Below are 18,922 nucleotides of genomic sequence, written 5' to 3' on the forward strand. Positions count from 1 at the left end.
CAGTAAAATAAAGTGTTGAAAAGTGCACATTTAAAAAAATTTTTTTTGGAAAATTAATGTAGATTTCCGCTATATTTATTGCAAGCATTCGAAATTCGTAAAGTCAAGTGCAAAATAATTTTTTATTCTTATTTTGTAAATTAAATAATATTACCTTTCTGATATTTTACACACGATCTCAAAATTTCACAAAATTTTCAAGCTCCAATTGAATCAGTCAAAGTGTAAATAAAAATAATGTTGTTATTACGCATATTGGAAGGGCTTTAAGAAATATAATGATAAGCCACATTTCTAAATTTGGTGAAAAATAGTAATACGTGTTTTTGGTGAAAAATTGTACGTAACCCATGCAGTTGATATACTTCTATGTAATATGCTGTCCCCGAGGAAAAATTCATTAAACTTGTAAAATACTTATTTTTAAAAAATACAAAGGCTGAAAACAATATTTTTGATAAAAATGTTATTCTTATAAGAAAATTTCTTTTGAAAATTTTTCACTAGCTTTTAGATCCTAAGATTATTTTCTATCATTTTCTACAGAAAATAATCTTAGGAAATAAATAGTGTATTTTGATGGAAAGTCTCCATCGACTATTTGTTGGAAACCTCCTAATAACAAGTAATATTATAACTAATAACTTGTTATTTATAAGTGTCCTTTAATGGCGCGTCAAATTTTTAAAACTTACCCCGTATATAGAGATATTTCAAAGAATTTGGCATATGTTCACTTCTTAAAGTCCTAATTCTGTTGTTCGTCAAGTCAAGGATCGACAATCGGGGTAACCAGCGAAGATCACTTCCAAGTGTAACAATTTTATTTCCAGAAATATTCAAATGAATTAAATCGACGAGACCAACGAATTCTCTCTCTTCGAGTACCTAAAAATTGATTTCGGTTAAAATTGGCATGAAGTGCTGTCAATTAAAATAATTTATTTGTCTCAGCCACGAATTCGTGTGTTAGTTATGTTTATGCATAGGATGCCCTAAGTGAGAATAACGATTTTTAAAACTTTTACAATTGTAAAATGGTTAAGGAAAAAAACTATATCTTGCAGCAAATTCATGCGATAGTGAATGAATATTTGTTCTCAGAATTTGTTTTTTTTTTTTACAAATCTTTTTTAACATATGGCGCTGCAAGTATTAAACAATAAATCAAAGAAAAAAACTCTGAAAACCGTGTCACGATTTTTCAAAATCCTATAATGTTTTCGAAATGTTCACCATCACATATTATAATAGACTTACAGAGTTTTTGTATTAAAATCTAAAAACAGAAAAAGCATTATAAGTGGGCCACAACATTAAAAAATTAATTAACAATTTAAAATTAATTAACAATTTAAAATTAATTAACAATTAATTAACAATTTTAACAATTTAAAGTTAATTATGTTACATTATTTAAGACATTTAGTGAAAGTAAGGATTATTAGATTTTCCTTTTAAAAAAATTATTAATTATGGTAGGAACTTTAGACTCGTTAATACATACAAAAAAAGAATTTTTAGACCAAGCCGATTTAATGGTAATGCAATTGCAAATCTTTTTAGCAAAATCCATTTTAAAGATTGTTCCACCAGAATAAAACATCTTCGAAATAAAAAAATAATAAAAATACAACCTGCAAAAAGATGAGTCTGAAAGCATATGAAAAGAGAACATATTTTTTATTTTATCATAGCAGCAAATCCGTCGGTCAAAACAACAAAACAGGAAAACGGGACAAAAAACTCACAGAAGAGGAACAACACGGGAAACCTTCTTTCAAAACAAGAAAGTAGCGCTGGAGAGATGCTTTCAGGAATGTCAGAAAAAATAGTCAAAGAGACCCCTCACGAGAAGCCCTGTTGCAATCAGTAGTCAATCATTGCATGGTAGGCAAGAGTTGTAGCCGTTTGTACTTTTTATACGTGATTCGCTCCATGTGTATAGACGTAATATAGTATCTGTTTTCAATTTCGTTTGGAATTCATCAAGACTCTCGACGCCGACGATGTTTCTAGTCACGAACAACCATCGCGAAATCCCTGAACTGGGGATAAAATAAGACGTGGATAACTTGAAGTGTTTATTTATGGCATTATGTGCTTAGTTGATTCGTGAATGTTATTTCACTGGGAACGGCTGGAGAGAGTTTTCTTAGATATGCTTGTTTACTCTCCGTACGTAATCCAGGTATGAAATGCATAAAGTAGCGATTTTTGAGGCGATTCATGCTCGAGTCGTTATAATATCTTTTTCATTTTGCTTCTCAGAGTGGAATACGTCACTATGGTTCATAAATATTGTTCGTCTGCATTGGTGCAATCACATATTTTTTTGTAAAAACAAATTAAGCCCGTGCTTTTCCGGTATAATAGAAAATATAGATATTTCAGAAAAAAAGAAATAGTTACTCACAGTTATAAAATTCGATGAAAGATTCAAGTACTTCAAACGAGGTAGTTGGTGAACAGTACTGTTCAGCGATTCCAGAAGATTGTAACTGAGATCTAGATAACCTAGGAAGTACTTACTGTAGAAGAATGAGCTATCGATCCATTTTATTTGATTTTTCTGAGCTTTAAATATTCTTATATCCGGAGATAAATAAAAATCTATCGTTTCTAACTGCCGTAACTCATTTCTGGCAACAGACAACTCCAGATAATGTTTTAGGGCATTGTCCAAGCTTCTTAGGCGGTTGTTGGCAAGATTAATTTTTCGCACATTATGCACTCGAACTGTAAATACATTGAATATTGATAGTTATTTTAAAAGACCATCAAACAAAAAGAAAATAGGCTTGAAATAAAGAATTTAAAATAATACAAAATGCAAGACAACAGCTAAAAGAAGTCTTTTGTGTCTTTTTAGCAGTTTGAAAAAAAAATGCTTAAAATTCCTTGCTGAAAAAATTTCTTAAAATTTTTTATCACTTAAATTCTAGAGTAAGCCTCCTTTAGTAATAACTTTTTTTTTAATATTCAGTAGAGATTTTGACGAGAAAAGTTTCTATGATTTATTTAAATGTTAAGTTGACGCTTTTACTTTACAAGTTTAATTTTAACATATTTTTAAATTTCATTTCTTCAGTGCTGTTGAATTGATATTAATAAAATTTCAGATTCTTTTTTACCTGTTAAACTATGTGGTTCAAGTCGAAGTAAAAAACTTAACTTGAGATGAGTGCATTTATGATTGAATTTGAGTATCAAGGTCAACTTAATAACCTTACGACTCAAAATTATTATGAAAAGCACTAAATTAAACTAGTTAATGTTTATTAAAGCAATTTTTGAAAACTTTATTGATGTATGCTAAGAATACTTAAATTATGAAATGGAATACTTAATTAAGATGAATAACTAATTATTTATATAACGAAATATACTTAATATTTTATTACTTTGATATTATTTATATAAACTTGATAACTGAAAAGAAAAATCGCACTGAGGAAAAAACTTTTTTGTTACATTAATCTATTGCAAATACTTTGTCTTGCTGAATCCGGGAGTAGAGATTTCAAATCTAAAATTAATTTTGCTTCTAAAGCTGAATTTTTTTAAAAACAACATTTTTAGTTTATTCTTCGTCGAAATGTAAAAGGGCTAATGTTATATATAACAGAGGGTCATTTAAATGTTGCTACAAACTTCTACGAGGGATAATGACACATTATCAGGATTAAAAGTGCACTGGAGAAAGAGTTCATAATAGGTAAGTGCCCTAGCGGAGTATGACGACTTTTTCCGGCACGGTTTCCTATGCAATTTTAATTCTGATGATGTGTCCTTACCACCGTAGAAGCTTGTAGCAATCTTCAAGCGGCCTTCTGTTATGTACAACTTCATTTAACTTGTACATTTAGACAAAAAATAGATTAAAAATGTCCTTTTAAAAATACTATAGCTTGTAGGGTGAAACAATTGTAGATTTGAAATCAGGGATGCGAAAGTATTTAAAATCTATAAAAAATCTCATGAAATAGAAATTTTTTTCTAGTGATATCATTATTATTGTTTCACAATATATATTAGTTTTGATTGTTCAAACAATAATATCGTTCATTGTTCAAAAAATAATAAGACTCTTTGCTCAAACAATTTAGTTCATTGTTCCAGTAATAGTTTTGTTCATTGTTCAAATGATAATTTTGTTCATTGTTCAAATGGTAGTTTTGCTCATTGTTCAAATAATAGTTTAATTCATTATTCAAATGATAGCTTTGTTCATTGTTCGAATCATAATTTTGTTAATTGTTCAAATAATATTGTTCTTAATTGTGAAAGGATTAAGTGTGCGTAAAATTTCACCTTTGAACTCTCGTATTAAGTTCCCTTCAAGCACCAGCTCAGACTTATAGTTACGAAATCCAAAGTCAATTCTCGTTGGATTTACTTTTTCTATCCTGTTGTAACTAAGATCCAGAACATGAAGATGTATTCGAAGATTATAATACTTATTTTCATTCAAGACCTGAATCAGACAGTGATCAAGGTACAGGTACCTCAACAGTGGAGCTTTACCATGAAGAAAATCAGAAGAAAGCTGTCTGATGGGGTTGTACGAAAGACGTAATGTAGTCAAATTCCATGTAATTGATGGTAAAATGGCGTCTAAATCAGTTATGTTGTTATAACCCAGATATATAGCCTAAGTTGGAAAAAAAAATAACAACAATGAATGCACATGTTCATTTAAATCAAGCGTTTTCGTAAGTCTTATGATATGTTATATTAAAATTAGGAAGTACCCAATTATCACTCACATAGTCCGGTTAAAATTGATTAATTAACTCAATTTAATTTATCAAATTAATCTGAATTAATTTAATTCAACGAATCGACTAATTTATAAATTCGCAAATAAGTTTATGTTTAAACATTCATAGGAATAAAAACACATATATTTCTTGACAAATAAAATTTTAACTAATAAAATAATGATATTTTAAATTGTTAATAAATGTAGAAATTCTTTTAAGGCATGAGCTCAACTTGTGAATTAAAAAAAAAATGTTAAATCTTAAATAATATGAAGAAACGGAAATTTTGATTCCCCCCTCCCTTGATTTATCCCCTCTCCACTGTGATTTTTCTTATTCTATTTTTCCCTCTCGGCTATTGTGGTTTTTTCTAGTTTTGTTTCTCCCTCTTACTGTTCCATTTTTCGATGGAAACTTTATTCTTTCAGTTTTTTTTTAAATTTCAAATCACTTTTGTTTCGATTCATTCACGTCTGGCAAGTCTTGAAAATAGGAGACTATTTTTCAAAGCTTAAAATATGTTGACTGTTATTTCCAATTTGTATATTTGTGAAGCAAATGGGTCATTCGCACTGAAAAGGTATAAATAGACTAAAAAATTTTCATAAATTAAAGTAATTAAAAAAGTAATAAAAATTACATAAATGCCTTTATTTATTTTTGTTATATGTCCTTATAATAATGGTAAAGTTTTCTATTTTATTTTTTACAAGATTTAAAATATTTTAAATTCTGCCTTGTCCACGGAGGAGACATTTTATGTTATAAAATATGAAATGTCAATGAAGACTAATTCATTAATTATTGAGTACAACTGATATGAGTTTAACATTAATAAGTAAATAATAAAATATTTCATTATTAGAGATAAAGCTACTTCCGATTAATCATGCTGCTATGAAAGGAAACATCCATTTTTAAATTAGGTGTACAATTTTCTAAGTAACTCTTACTGAAAATTAATAAATTGAAATGTCAAGACTATTGAAATAAAATTTCAAGCTCCACATGAAAGTTGAGTGCTGAGGGTACTCTTTTATGAACATTTTATGCAAGTTAAACGTACTGTCATCCAAATAACGTTTTTGTTTTTTCTCTTTTCTTCTTGTTATTGTTTCTTTTTTCCCTGGGCACAAACGGCTTGTTCTATCAATTTATAAAAATTTAGGTACATTTAATCACGATGTTTTTGTTAAATCTTTTTCTGATATAGATTTCAAAGTTTTTTGCTCCTTTTTTCTTTTATTTTACTTTCTTTAAACAATATAGGGTTTTCTTTTAATTTCTGTCTAGATTGTCTCATAATAAGTTTTTTCTGTTCCCTTCTCTTTTGAATTTGAACATTTGATTGCTTTCTTTTTTTACATTTTCGTTTTACCATTTTCTTCCTAAAATTTGAAGAGAAAAAAAATGTTAAACATCACAGAAATTATTTAGAAAAATTGCCAATATTTACTTCTCATATAAGAAAAAGTTAAACTTAATTGATTTTCTTTAAAAATACTAACACATTTGTTCCATTTTAAAAAATATCAATTAAAAGAAAACAGTTTTTTAATTATTAAAATTGTCTTATGGTTATCTAACACATTGTCTCTTCCATTGACTGTGTCTTCTCCTCCGTGGACTTGTTATGTCCACGGAGGAGAAAAAAACTAGTTCTTGACTTTTACTGATTTTTAATTTTAAAGTTACAAAAATGGGGCAGTTCTTTTTATTAAATATACTATTTTTGCAATCTAAAATTCATCTATCAAAAAAAAAATTTTTTTTTCTCTTACCTTCCTTATGATGTCCACGGAGTATACGGTGAGAACTTTGCCAAACCCCAATTGAACACAACAATCCAAAACTGACACCAAAGAGAGCAAAAACAACTGATAGTTAACATTAGAAAATGGAATGGTTACCTTTACCAGCAGCTGTCTTATAGGGATTTCGCATATGCTGCCCTTTATTGCATATTTACCAACTGTATTTATTGTTCATGGTGGGAGATTTCATTTTTGATGGACAAAGTTTACTAGTAATTTATTTTATAAAAATAAATATTTTTTTAAAAAAACATTAAATAAAAAGTTACTATAAACATTTAACTAGGTAAAACTGCAAAAATCATTAAAATAACATTTAAATTGTTTAACAGCCATTAAAAATTATTTTGTGTCACAGACGTAGGGACGTCCACGGAGGGGATTTTGAAGTTATGTTTATTAAAAAATAAGAATGAAATATTAAATAGGGGAGAGTTGGATAAAACGGGATAGTCGGACAAATCGGGATACGTCGCCTAGGGACCAGACTATTGCAGCTATCTAGCGGACGAAGAAAGAAACTTGTTATTTGACTGTGATTATATCATTTTCAGTGCGTACCGTCTCGAGATCACTATTTGATAGAAAATTGTAGGTCACAGAACTTTTTTACTCAATTTTTTTGCCTCTTTCTACATTTACGTGCGTTGTTTTTCACATTTTACTGCTTATATATATAGAATTACAATTCCGGTGAGTATTACATTTGATGAAGCATTTATTAACGAGTATTCTCATGTCTAGTCGATCTAATTTTTCTTTCTTGTTTAGGCAGAAGCCATGTTTGTTTTGAAAAGTGTCTGAGTCTGACAAAACGGGATACTTATGAGTTGGATAAAACGGGATAGAGTTTTTTTTATATCCCGTTCTATCCACCTATTTATTTGTTGGCCTAATACTTTTACTATATTATTATTACTATATCGAAAGAGAGGTAAAAAAGGCTCGTACAAATAGATTGACCCCTGGATTGGCCACAGTTGGACAGATAAGAGACAGTATTCAATGTTGAACAAGAAAAAACGCGTAAGCATGTATTGTTATTGGCTCTAGAAGAGAGATTATTTGCTATAACTCTAACGGACATACGAATGCTAGCATTTGAGTTAGCTGAGAGAAACAATATTAAGCATAATTTTGACACAGGGAAAAAAATGACTGGGAAGTGCTGGTTGTAATCATTTCTTGGCAGAGCTTAGCCTCCGAAATCCAGAACCCACGGGTATGGTCCGAGCAAAAAGGGTTTAATCGCACTACAGTTAAGCAGTTTTTTGAATTCTCTATTAAGTAAACATAGGATTACTCCAAATGATATTTATAATGTTGATGAAACAGGAATTCTAACAGTGCCAAACAAGCCTTCAAAAGTGTTGAGTCTACGAGGCAAGTGGGTAGCTTGTCTTCAGCCGAATGAGGAGTTTTGGTTACTGTTGAAACATGCATAAGTGCAGCTGGTATACTCGTATTCATCCCTCCTATGTTTGCATTTCCTCGAGTGAAGGAAAATCCAAGACTCACGGATGATGCATAAATACAATTTTTAGAAACTTTGCTTTACAGTTTTCTGTCACTTAATGATGTTTTTAGTTAGTTTTACACAAAAAATTAAACATTGTAAACCCTATCCCGTTTTGTCCGACCCAGGTATGCTAAAACGGGATATGTAAGAGTTTGGAAAATGATTTTTTTTCCTATTTCACAGTCATTGAAATTAGTTTAAAATATGTTTTTTCTGTGCTTCAATAAGTGACGTCGCTATAAAAAAAATAATGTGTTGTTCTCTTTAACAGATTTTCCGTAGTAAATAAAAACAATAATGGTATCCCGTTTTGTCCAACTTTCCCCTACATTCAGCAGAAATGCATATGATTTGTTAGTTAGAACTTTACGAAAAATGATGAAGAAAAATATTGAGAAATCTGCTGTATTTTCTAATATTTATTACTAAGGGACTTAAAAAATCACGTTTTTGTGAGAATGACCCAAATGAAGTTTTTAATGAAGTAATGATGTTAAATACTAAGTAATCTTAAGAAACGGAAGTGGAAATTTCGATTTTTTCCCTGATTCACCACTCTTGGTCACTGTGGTTTTTCTTGTTCTATTTTCCAACTTTTTTTTTCTCTCTCTGGTACTGCTGTTTTTTCTAGCTTTATTTTTTACCTTTACTTTTCCAATTTTCGATGGCAACTTTACGTTTTTTACGTAACTCACGATTTTAGACAGCTCACAATTACTCCCATAAATTTAAATCGACGACAATCTTACAAATTTATGAGCATTTTTAATCTCTTAATTTTTTAATCTCTAAATACGAGTACATTTGGAAGAACTGCTCGTTTTTAGAAGAATAATCACAGTGATGACTATACTAAATTATACTAAAAATAATCAAACTATTAAAAAAATAACTGCGTTTTAGAAAAATATTAATATGAGATTCATATCAACACTACTTACATGTGGACGAGCTAACGTAAATAGATCTTTAACGTGTAGCAGCTGATTATGAGAAAGTGACACGTTGCGCAGATTATCCCAGGGATCAAACAAATGAGGAGGCAAATATGAAAGCTTGTTATAAGAAAGATCGAAATGAATCACACTGTTTGTACCCTAAGAAAAAAAAATATCTCTCTTTAAAACTGTACTTTAAAACTTTTTTCATTTTTTTAATATTATTCTTGTATAAATTTGAAGCATAAAGAATAGTGTGTATATTCCTTATATTTCAAAAAAATTATTTTATGTTGTTTTTATTACAAATGCCACTTGACTATACCAGCAAGTCTGGCTTCGATAAAATCAAGCGAATTAAAGACAGAAGGGTTCTTGTTTTTCAGTGGCACCATTTATGGGCCAAAAAAACGTCTTTGCCGCACACATACGTTACAGTCCGTTTTAGAGGAAGGGCTCATTCTTAATCCTACCATTCCTCTGCAAATAGTAATTTTGACCTGATTTATCGAACAATCAATATTCGATTCAGTATCCTTTGAGGTTTTGATATTCTCTTTTAATAAATGCAGTAAAAATGAAAAAATAGTTTTTTCTTGAATATTTGTAGAAAGAAACAAAAATCACGAATTTGGCACTAAAGGATTTCTAAGAACGAAGTGCTTCGAAATCTTTTACGTATTTTGTCGGTACCTGAATAAATTTTTTTACATTATTTTTATTTTATAATTTTTTAGTTTTTCATCAAAATCAATGTTTAAGTCGCAATATTTCAAGATTTAAGTAGCAACATTTAAGACAATACTTAAAGTTACGCTTCAACACCTTGAATTTCAGGGGAAAAAAACGTTTTTTTTTACAAAGAAACATTTTGAAAATATTTAATTTCAAAGAAAAATAAAGAAATAATTGCGCATAATCGTACCAGGTAAAATATACTCACTCTAATGAGCACCTCCACTTCAGGTTTCGATAACTGCCTGAGTTCGGTGCAGAAATAAATCTATTAAGTTTTATATTTTCGTAGCCATTTTTAGTTTAAGCTACTCGTTGAGGATTCGATCGCACAAGTCTCTGTAGTTGCTGGATTGTTGATTTGTGCGTTTTTTAACCTGAAGTATCAACATATCTATCAGAGTTTTTAAGTGGGGTTTAAATTAGGAGAGCTTGCAGGTTATTCGAGATGCAATGGTGTGTGTGTGAATGTCCATGAAATCCGTCAAATACTCCTGCCTGAAAAACTTTACTGTTGTCCTCTTGAAAAACAGAAAATATCAATACCATAATCGACTTGAAAATACTGACTGAATGAGAATGCCTGTTCAGAATGTTAAAATAAATATCGGAATAAAATAAATATCAATCGGATCATTTTAAAAGTCACTGCAGTTATCAGTACTGATCCATAGCAAGAAAATATCTCCAAAACGTTACAGACCCACTTCTGAATTTTTATTATCTCTATGTGACTACTTTCTTTGATAATTTGGCTTAATATAAGATTTTTTTTCTTACTTCGCATGTAAGAATCCCTTTAATATCGTGTCTCAACTTTCTGAAAGCATTTACTTCATATAATTGGTAGAATTTAAACCAGACAGTAAGTAATAAACAAATATACTTACTATCTGGATAAACTATACCTTAAACAAATATACTATAACTTAAACAAATATTTTTCAAATTAGTAATTAATGATAACGATTCTTAAAATCAATAGCAATACTTTTTATCGATTGGTTTTAATCGGTGCACAGTTATTGTTTTGTTTATTGATTAAAATTAATTGTTTGTCTATAGCATGAACCAAAATTTAGATTGATTTGGTACTTTATACCCGACAATGCACTTGAGTAACCTTTAACGTGACCTTTATTTGAGCTTGACAAATTACACTGTGGGACACATTTATACAAATACTTGATCTTGCCTGATTCGGGTGTGAAAATTTCAAATCTGAAATAAGTTTTGCTGCTAAAGGTATAAGTTTTCTTTTCAATGGCACTTTTATCCTGTTGTTTTCCGAAATGTACAAGCATTATATCATGTAAATGTTGCGACAAACTTCTAAAGTCGAGTTACAGCACATCACCAGGATTAAAATTTCATATAAACCTATGTCCAGAAATATCCTCTTACGTGGATAGGAACGCTTCCCTATTATGGCATGTTCTAAAGTGAGCGAAGAAACGTTCTATAGCAGGGAAGTGTCTCAAGTGACACATGATAACATTTCCGGGCATGGGTTCCATGCCTTATTTCTCCTAAGAGTTTATCGCAACATTTACGCGATCCCCTGTTATATATATAACGTTATTAAACTTAAACATTTCGGCAAAAAATAGATTAAAAATATCATTAAAAAACAGCTGTAGCTTAGAGAGAGAAGCCGATTGCAGATTTGAAATCAGCGATGTAAAAATATCCATGATTTGCTAAAAAAAACTCATAAAAACTGCATTTTTTAAAATCTAAGTTTAAAGAAATGTGAAAAACATTGTAATAAATTTTTCAAAAAGTAATGTTTTCTTTCTTGATAAATTTGCCTATATTACGCATTAATAAAAACGTCCATATACACTTGTCAGAAAAAAATAGGTATAAGCATCAAATGTCTCCCCCCCCCCTTCCTTCTAGTTGTTATTTAAAATTTGAATACCCTTTCGGCTTTAAATTGTAAGGCTACGAAGTGTAGCATTAGTTTCTTCAACGCCAGTAATGAAAAAATAGGAAAAAGAGCAATTGGTCATCTTAAATTTAAAAAGAAGAAGATTTGCTGAATTGCGAGTGGTTTGGACCACAAAAATATAAGTACTGCTTATCTATCACTATGTTTAATTGACTCTTCCCATTGATTAAACAGTTTCCGTTCCCTTGTTATGTTTCATTTGATTGAACTTTTTCATGTACTTTTTGTCAATATAATTATTTTAAGATCTAAAAATAATCGAAAAAGTGACACCGAATCTATGCTTACCTCAAATACGTCTGAATCAATGTGCTGAATTGAATTATTAACGAAAGAAATGTACTCCAGAGAAGGAAGATTCTTAAGTGTGTCGCCTTTTAAGTATGTCAGCAAGCTGTTGTGAATTCTTAATTCACTAATTGAACTATAGACAGGTCGAAAGTTAGGAACTTCCTGCAAAAATGTAAATTGTAAAAATATCAAGTTTTTAAATATAAACTTATCTCTACCTTTTTGAATATGAGTTTATTTTCAGAGTATTTCAAGAGTATACTTACAATCAACGCGTACCAATGCTACTTGACAAAGTGACACCTATTCTTTTTATCACCTTAAAAAAGTCGCCTGTCAGTTATAACATTTAACACCGTACATTTGTTATTAAGATCTGATTTAACAATTATAAATGTTGAATTATAGTGATTTAACAAATATGAGTGTTGAACGAATATGAATTTACTTAGACTTGTAATTATATGTCACTAAGCAAATTTCATTCATCCGAGTGATTTTGCAATTTTTTGGAACACAAAATAGTATTGTTTGTTTCTGAATATGTTCTACTGGTTTTCTTTTCATGTCAATGAAGCCAAGGCATGAACTTAGACGTTTGAGGGACTCCAAATACAGTTTATTCTACAAAAGAAACTAACTTTTATTTATGATTTTTCCAAATCCTCTGTACACCCATATTCGTCCAGGCATGTTGTAACCTAAAGCATTATAATACATTGTATTAAATTCATTCTCTAATCAATTAATTCCAAATTTTCATTAAATTTTTCTTGCCAATTATAACAGACTGAAGAACTAAAACAAGTTGCTGCAAATTTAAATCTTAACTAAAATTAACTACTTAACTTAAATAACTTTGCTTCATATAACTTCTGAGCAGTAATATCTTTTGATTAATCAAATTGTAAAAATTAACAATCAAATCAACAATCAATTGTAAAAAATTATAACCAAACAGTAGGTAAGAACCAATTATTGTTTCTCGATATTTTAACGCAGCAGATGAACAGACAATGTGACAAGAGTCTATAACTGCTTAGTTTATGATTTAAACATTTGCCTTAATTTTTTGTAGACAGTAAGGAGATTCAACCAGTTCAATGCAATGAGTCTTTTTTTCTTTTCCTAGTGCAAGGAAGAAAATCTCACTTCCATAAAAAGAAAGCGCTTTCTTTTGATGTTGTATGTATACAGCAATGCAAGCTTTACTCAGTGAGTGTTGTTGGCAGCACTCACTGTGGTACAACTTGAATTGTGTCTACAACTTGCCTTACTGTGTATAACTTTTTGTAAATACAGCGGAGCAAATGTTAATAATAAGTTTTGGTTAGCAATTAACATTTCTACCTCACAAAATGAAAAAAAATCTCACGTTTCTATTACTAGTAGGATCTCAGAGCAGATATTAAATTTTTAAAAATCATTCAGTTCACCTTGGCTAAGTAAAGCGTTCTATTAACCCCTTCCTTCTCGCTCCCGTAAAAATGACGGGGTGAGGTTTCGCCCTCTATTTCTCGCTTCCGTGATATTTCCGTGTTGGAGTGTTCAGAAGTAACGCGCCAATAAAAATAAAACTAATTAATTTCTTTTGACTGGAAAACATTTTATTTCTCATTTTGCACACCAGATGGCAGCAGGATATTTTTAAGGTAATTATAGATAGTTAGTTTATTTTAAACTTAGATGTCAGCACTAATCAAATACGTAGTACAAATACAAAAAAATAGGCACTTTTATGACAGTTTTCTTGAAAATTAACCGATCGTTAAGGGGTTAAGAGAGAAAGATTACAGTATACGAACAATATATAGAAGACTAAATGTCTTACTTTTAAGGAGCTGTGGCGTACGTGAAATCTTCTCATGCTAAGCACACCTTCAAAAGCATTCTCATGAACATGATTGATATCGGGATTGTCCAGGATGAGACTGAAGACAATTAGTCCGTCTAGACTTCTGCTCGGAAAGGTTGTTACTCCTCCCTCGATTACGATTTCATAAGTTGCATTACGTTCATATATCGATCCATCAACCAAGTACTTAGTAGAAAACAGTTCCGTGGCATTCCAACAACTAACTTTTGCGATTATTTCAGAATTCTCACAACCACAATAAGGATCTAATTCACTGCATTTCACCTTGTAACTTTGCCCAAGACAATCATCGCCAATAAAATAACGATTAAAGCAATTACAACTTTGCAGCAGCTCGCTACATTTTTTAATGATGTTATCATCTTCCAAATCAAAATCTGTGCAGATTGCAAGAGCAAAGAAAGTTAGCACTAAGCAAATCCCATACATTTTTATCGCCGAATGGCACTATTAATAATAAATTAAGGTGCAATTTTTTTTTTATAGATCAATAAAAACTTTCAACTTACCATTGTAAGATTGAATAACAAAAGACTTCTCTTGCATAATAAAAGAATGCATCAAGATGACTGATATTTCATTTATTATTTATGCTCTGTCAAAATTTTATCCCCTTATTAACTTTGATTAACTGAAGCTCAAAGCTAAACAGTTGACACATCTTGTCGGCGATATCGACAACATCATATTATGATGATTAATGTTGCAGAACAGGATTCTTGAAGTATTGCTAAGATGTCTTCTACAGAATTAAAGGAAATGTATAAGTAGTAACGCAGATATAAATCACCCTTTAATTCTTAGTAGTTTTATAGCTTAGTAGTTTTCTTTTTTTTTCACCACTTCTAAATCTTTCCATTTTTGTCTAAATCTATTCACAAGTATCTATCATCCTTACTCTCATCGTATCTAACATCGTATCTATCATCATATCTATCATCATAATATCCCTTATATAAGATTGAGTTGATTTTTCATATATGGCATAGATTAAATATCACAGCACTATACATTTCTTCAAAATATTTTTATGGAGGGTTATTTTAACTTGATTCTACCCACCTAATTGCACTAAATTGTATCCTAAACATTAAATAAATCTTTAATCTATCCAATTAAATGCATTAATTGAAGAAACATGATTACCAAGCATGAAGTTGACATTGTTTACGATTACCAGAAAACTATTTTGATTCAGCAGAAAGACCTTTTTTTTACGACTATCAATTCCAACATCCCTTGCGACTTCCTTCAAAAACGGATGACAAAGGATAACAGCAGTAAGATCTATCTTCGATAAAAAGAATTAAATATTTCTAAATTTCATTGAATTTTCATGTTTAGTTATCCGACTATCAGAGATTACAAATGTTTGATATGTTACATTCGCATGTCGTGATAATCCATGGATATCACGGAGACATTTCATTAGTGCAAAGAGCATAAAATAGAATAAAAAAACAAAGAATAAATCTTGAGTTTTTGATGCAATGTGTAGGCAATCATCATGTGAGGAAAGGCTAACTTTAAATTGGTGTTTATTTGTATGGACGCTGTTCTAAATTTCGAAATCAGATCTTTACATTTTAGGATTCATTCATTCTTAATGGTTCGCGGGGATGACCTCAAATATGCTAATCAATTGGTGCAGTATTTTATGTTACGAAATCAGACACAAAAACGCACTTTCCCTGAACAAACATACCTTTTTTTCAACAGATTCGGGTTTCTGACCCCCAAGATATAAGGAGTAGCCGAAATCGGGAAATATTGTCCTTGTAGTTTGCTCAGGATAGCGATCCAAAGTTTGGACCCCTTAATGTTAATTTTACTTTTTTGTGTATTTCGCCATAACTCGAAACATTTCGAAGCGAATTGAAAGATTTTTGCACTCAAATACAGAATTCGTTTATCCAAAGATAATTTCGTGCAAAATATATTCTTTAGTTAGTAATTCTTTATTATTTTTTGTTATTTTATTAAACAGTCGAAAAATTTTTGAATTTTACAGTATACAATTTTTTACATCATTTTAAAGCATGTAATTTTATGCGGCGAAATACAAAATTTGAGCGAAATAGATAAAATAGTTCCTCAGAAATCAAATTTTAAATAAGTCATATATTTACGATTTCTCAAGAACTGTTCAACCAATTTCACTTAAATTTTGTATTTTAACGTATAAAATTACATACATTAGATTGATGTAAAAAATTGTATACCTTACAATTCAAAATTTTCAACTATTATTTAATAAAATAATAAAAAATAACAAATGTTTACTAAAAAACATTTTTTGGGTAAACAAATTTTATAATTGCGTGCAAATTTTTTTTAATTGACTTTAAAATTTCTGGGGATATGCGCAAAAAATCAAATTAACATTAAGCTGTCCAAACTATTGATCGCTCTCCTGACCAAACTATGAGGTGCATATTTCCCAGATGAAGGCTACCCCCTATATTTTGGGAGTCAGAAATCCGAATCTGTCGTAAAAAAGTATGTTTATTCAGAGAAAGTACGTTTTTGTGTCTGATTTCGTAACTTAAAATATTGGCTGCACAGATTAATTAGCATATTTGAATTTCCCCTCTTGAACCATTAAGAATGAGTCCTCCGATCATTAGATAAAAAGTTAATCATTGTGGTCAATTTGTTTGAAGTGCTGCGCATTAAATTACTATTTTTTTTAACTATTACTGAATTAAACAAGAAAAATTAATAAAGATAAAATTAAAAATTAAATAATAAGTATTTTTTAGTGTTGATTTATTTTTTTTAAAAATGAGTTTTATCCCTAATTGTTTTACAAATTTTTTTAGATTATTTACGTAGCGTTAGAGATGTGCCAAAATATACATATATAAGATGAAGTTAACGGTGAGAATTAACATTAACATAATTAAGATTCTCCTTTCTAGTGCTTAGGCTTATGCTTTTCCCCGAAAAACTTGTTTTTAAAAATTATTAAAAGTATACTATCTAAAGATGGTAGTTTTATCAAGTTTAATATTAAATAACCATTGAGCACTAAAACTAAACAATGAAAGGTTTTTTTTTTTGAGCAGAACATCAAATAAATTTTTAAAAGAAAAAAAATACTTGCTAGATTTTAACTGGGATAACACAAGATATTTTAAGTTTCAACTAAATATTTAAAAACTCACATATACTATTTCTCACATATATTATTCTCATATAAACTTACATATACTATTTCTAAATCAAATAAATAGGGGAGAGTGGGGTCAATTGTAACATTTTTTACTTAACTATTTTTAACTAACAAAAATTCAATATATTATTACTATTAACTGATAGATGAGTAAAGTAGACTATCCTCTACTATAAAAAAATTAAATACCTTATTTTAAATGTTATTGTATTAGTTATTAACAATTTTTGACAGTCGTGCACTTGTTACAATTGTTCCCACTTACGGGGTCAATTGTAACAGTTTATAAATTCAACTAAAACATAGTTAACTATACATATTATCATAGTTGTGATATATTTTTTAATGATCAAAATAGTAGTGATATTTTAGGAGTAAAAGTAATAATGAGCAGAGACCTAAAGGGTTAAACTTTTAACTTTAAGGGGTTAAAAATTTTAATTTATGCTGTGAAAGGTGACAAATAAAATAATGCACATGCAACATAATATAAATGATATAGGATACTATTGGTGGTTCTTAAAGAGTTAAGTAATGGTTTGTAAACATATTTTCAGCTGTTGCAATCGTCCCTTTACTTATTGTTACAATCGCCCCCAAGACGCCATTTCAGCTTCATTTGTTAAAAACAATGCTAGTTAATTAACAAAACTAATCTTTTTTTTGAAATGTTAATTAAGGTGTCCACTTGCATATTCGGTTAATAATTTTTATTTGTTTAAACAAAATTACTTTGTTACAATATAATATTCTAATACCAAAAAAAGTACTTGAAAATATCCATTGTGATGTAACTCTTTCAAAAGTACATAAAAATGGTTTGCCAGCAGGGGTGTACATGTAGATTTATTAGATACACCTTGTGCGCCACCTAGGAACCAAATCTAGAACCAGACGCTCGAAATTTTTGCTCTGTTACAATCGTACCCTGTAACAATTGACCCCACTCTCCCCTACTAAGCAACGTCACGTTTCTGTATTTGTCACAGTTCTATAATAGTAAAAAAAAAGAAAGAAATACGATAAATTTTCCTCTTAAATCAAAGTTTCAATTGAAAATTTTGATTTTTTTTTATTTCCTATTAATTACTTACTCTATTCATATGTATTTCTGAAATATAAAAATTTACAATATTTCTATATTCATGCCAAATGCATTATTATGTGATATATCCTACTTTAAACAAAGAAAAATCTATATTGATAATGACAACATATCAAAAAGCTTCGTGACAGAAATTGTTAGAATAACAATTATTTGTATTTATTGTTCCTTTAGTTTAAAAACTTAATGGCACGCGTCAAGCCTGCACACATGAATTAAATTCAAGATTAAACAAAATTTAAGAACATAAAATGATGAAAAGTTAACGATTTTAATCAAAGTATAATTTAATTTAGGTGCATTATGTTTATTTTCTTTAAGATTCGACATTCAAAACACACCAAGCGATTCGCAGAACTCAAATAAAATTACAAAATCAAACGATAAATTGTAGCGAATTTTATGAATTCATCGATAAAAATTTAGTCAAACGATTATCGTTTAAGAAATAAATTACTACTGTGGAATAAAAAATATGCAGTTTTCTATTCCGCATTAATTTTATTTTAGTTTTTAGCTAAAATATTTTGTTGTTTAATTAAATTTACTTTGATTAATTTTCTTTATTATGCGTGCATTATATTTGCATTTCATTCAGGTAAAATGAATCTAACTTACATGAGATTTAAAGTAAGTGAAACATCATTTTGTTTGTTGCAGAAGTGATACTGGGAATTTTGTTTTTGTCTGAAACAAAAAGAAAACAACCAGTGCAAGAGGGTAAGTGGAATTTATAGCGTTTTTATTGA

At 29.5% G+C, this 18,922-nt stretch overlaps 1 protein-coding gene and 1 pseudogene across 2 annotated transcripts in view; one reads left to right on the plus strand and one right to left on the minus strand.

Annotated features, from left to right (window-relative positions):
* Positions 1 to 15,117, minus strand: part of LOC107448361 (uncharacterized) — a 30,190-nt gene extending 15,073 nt beyond the window's left edge. The window contains exons 1-6 of the mRNA XM_043043754.3: positions 13,849 to 15,117; positions 12,015 to 12,179; positions 9,041 to 9,196; positions 4,315 to 4,654; positions 2,417 to 2,739; positions 696 to 888 (exon numbers count right to left, since the gene is read on the minus strand). Coding sequence (XP_042899688.2) covers positions 696 to 888; positions 2,417 to 2,739; positions 4,315 to 4,654; positions 9,041 to 9,196; positions 12,015 to 12,179; positions 13,849 to 14,322 — 1,651 coding nt within the window. The 5' untranslated portion in view covers positions 14,323 to 15,117. The remainder of the gene's footprint in view (positions 1 to 695; positions 889 to 2,416; positions 2,740 to 4,314; positions 4,655 to 9,040; positions 9,197 to 12,014; positions 12,180 to 13,848) is intronic.
* Positions 15,118 to 18,831: 3,714 nt separating this feature from the next.
* LOC147815878 (dynein light chain Tctex-type protein 2B pseudogene) overlaps positions 18,832 to 18,922 on the plus strand; it is a 41,344-nt pseudogene continuing 41,253 nt past the window's right edge. The window contains exon 1 of the transcript XR_015431423.1: positions 18,832 to 18,893. The product of XR_015431423.1 is annotated as a dynein light chain Tctex-type protein 2B pseudogene (transcript). The remainder of the gene's footprint in view (positions 18,894 to 18,922) is intronic.

Source organism: Parasteatoda tepidariorum, chromosome 2 (assembly GCF_982258835.1).
Source record: "Parasteatoda tepidariorum strain Cologne lab strain chromosome 2, Ptep-v5.0, whole genome shotgun sequence".
In the NCBI taxonomy this organism is placed as follows: domain Eukaryota; kingdom Metazoa; phylum Arthropoda; class Arachnida; order Araneae; family Theridiidae; genus Parasteatoda; species Parasteatoda tepidariorum.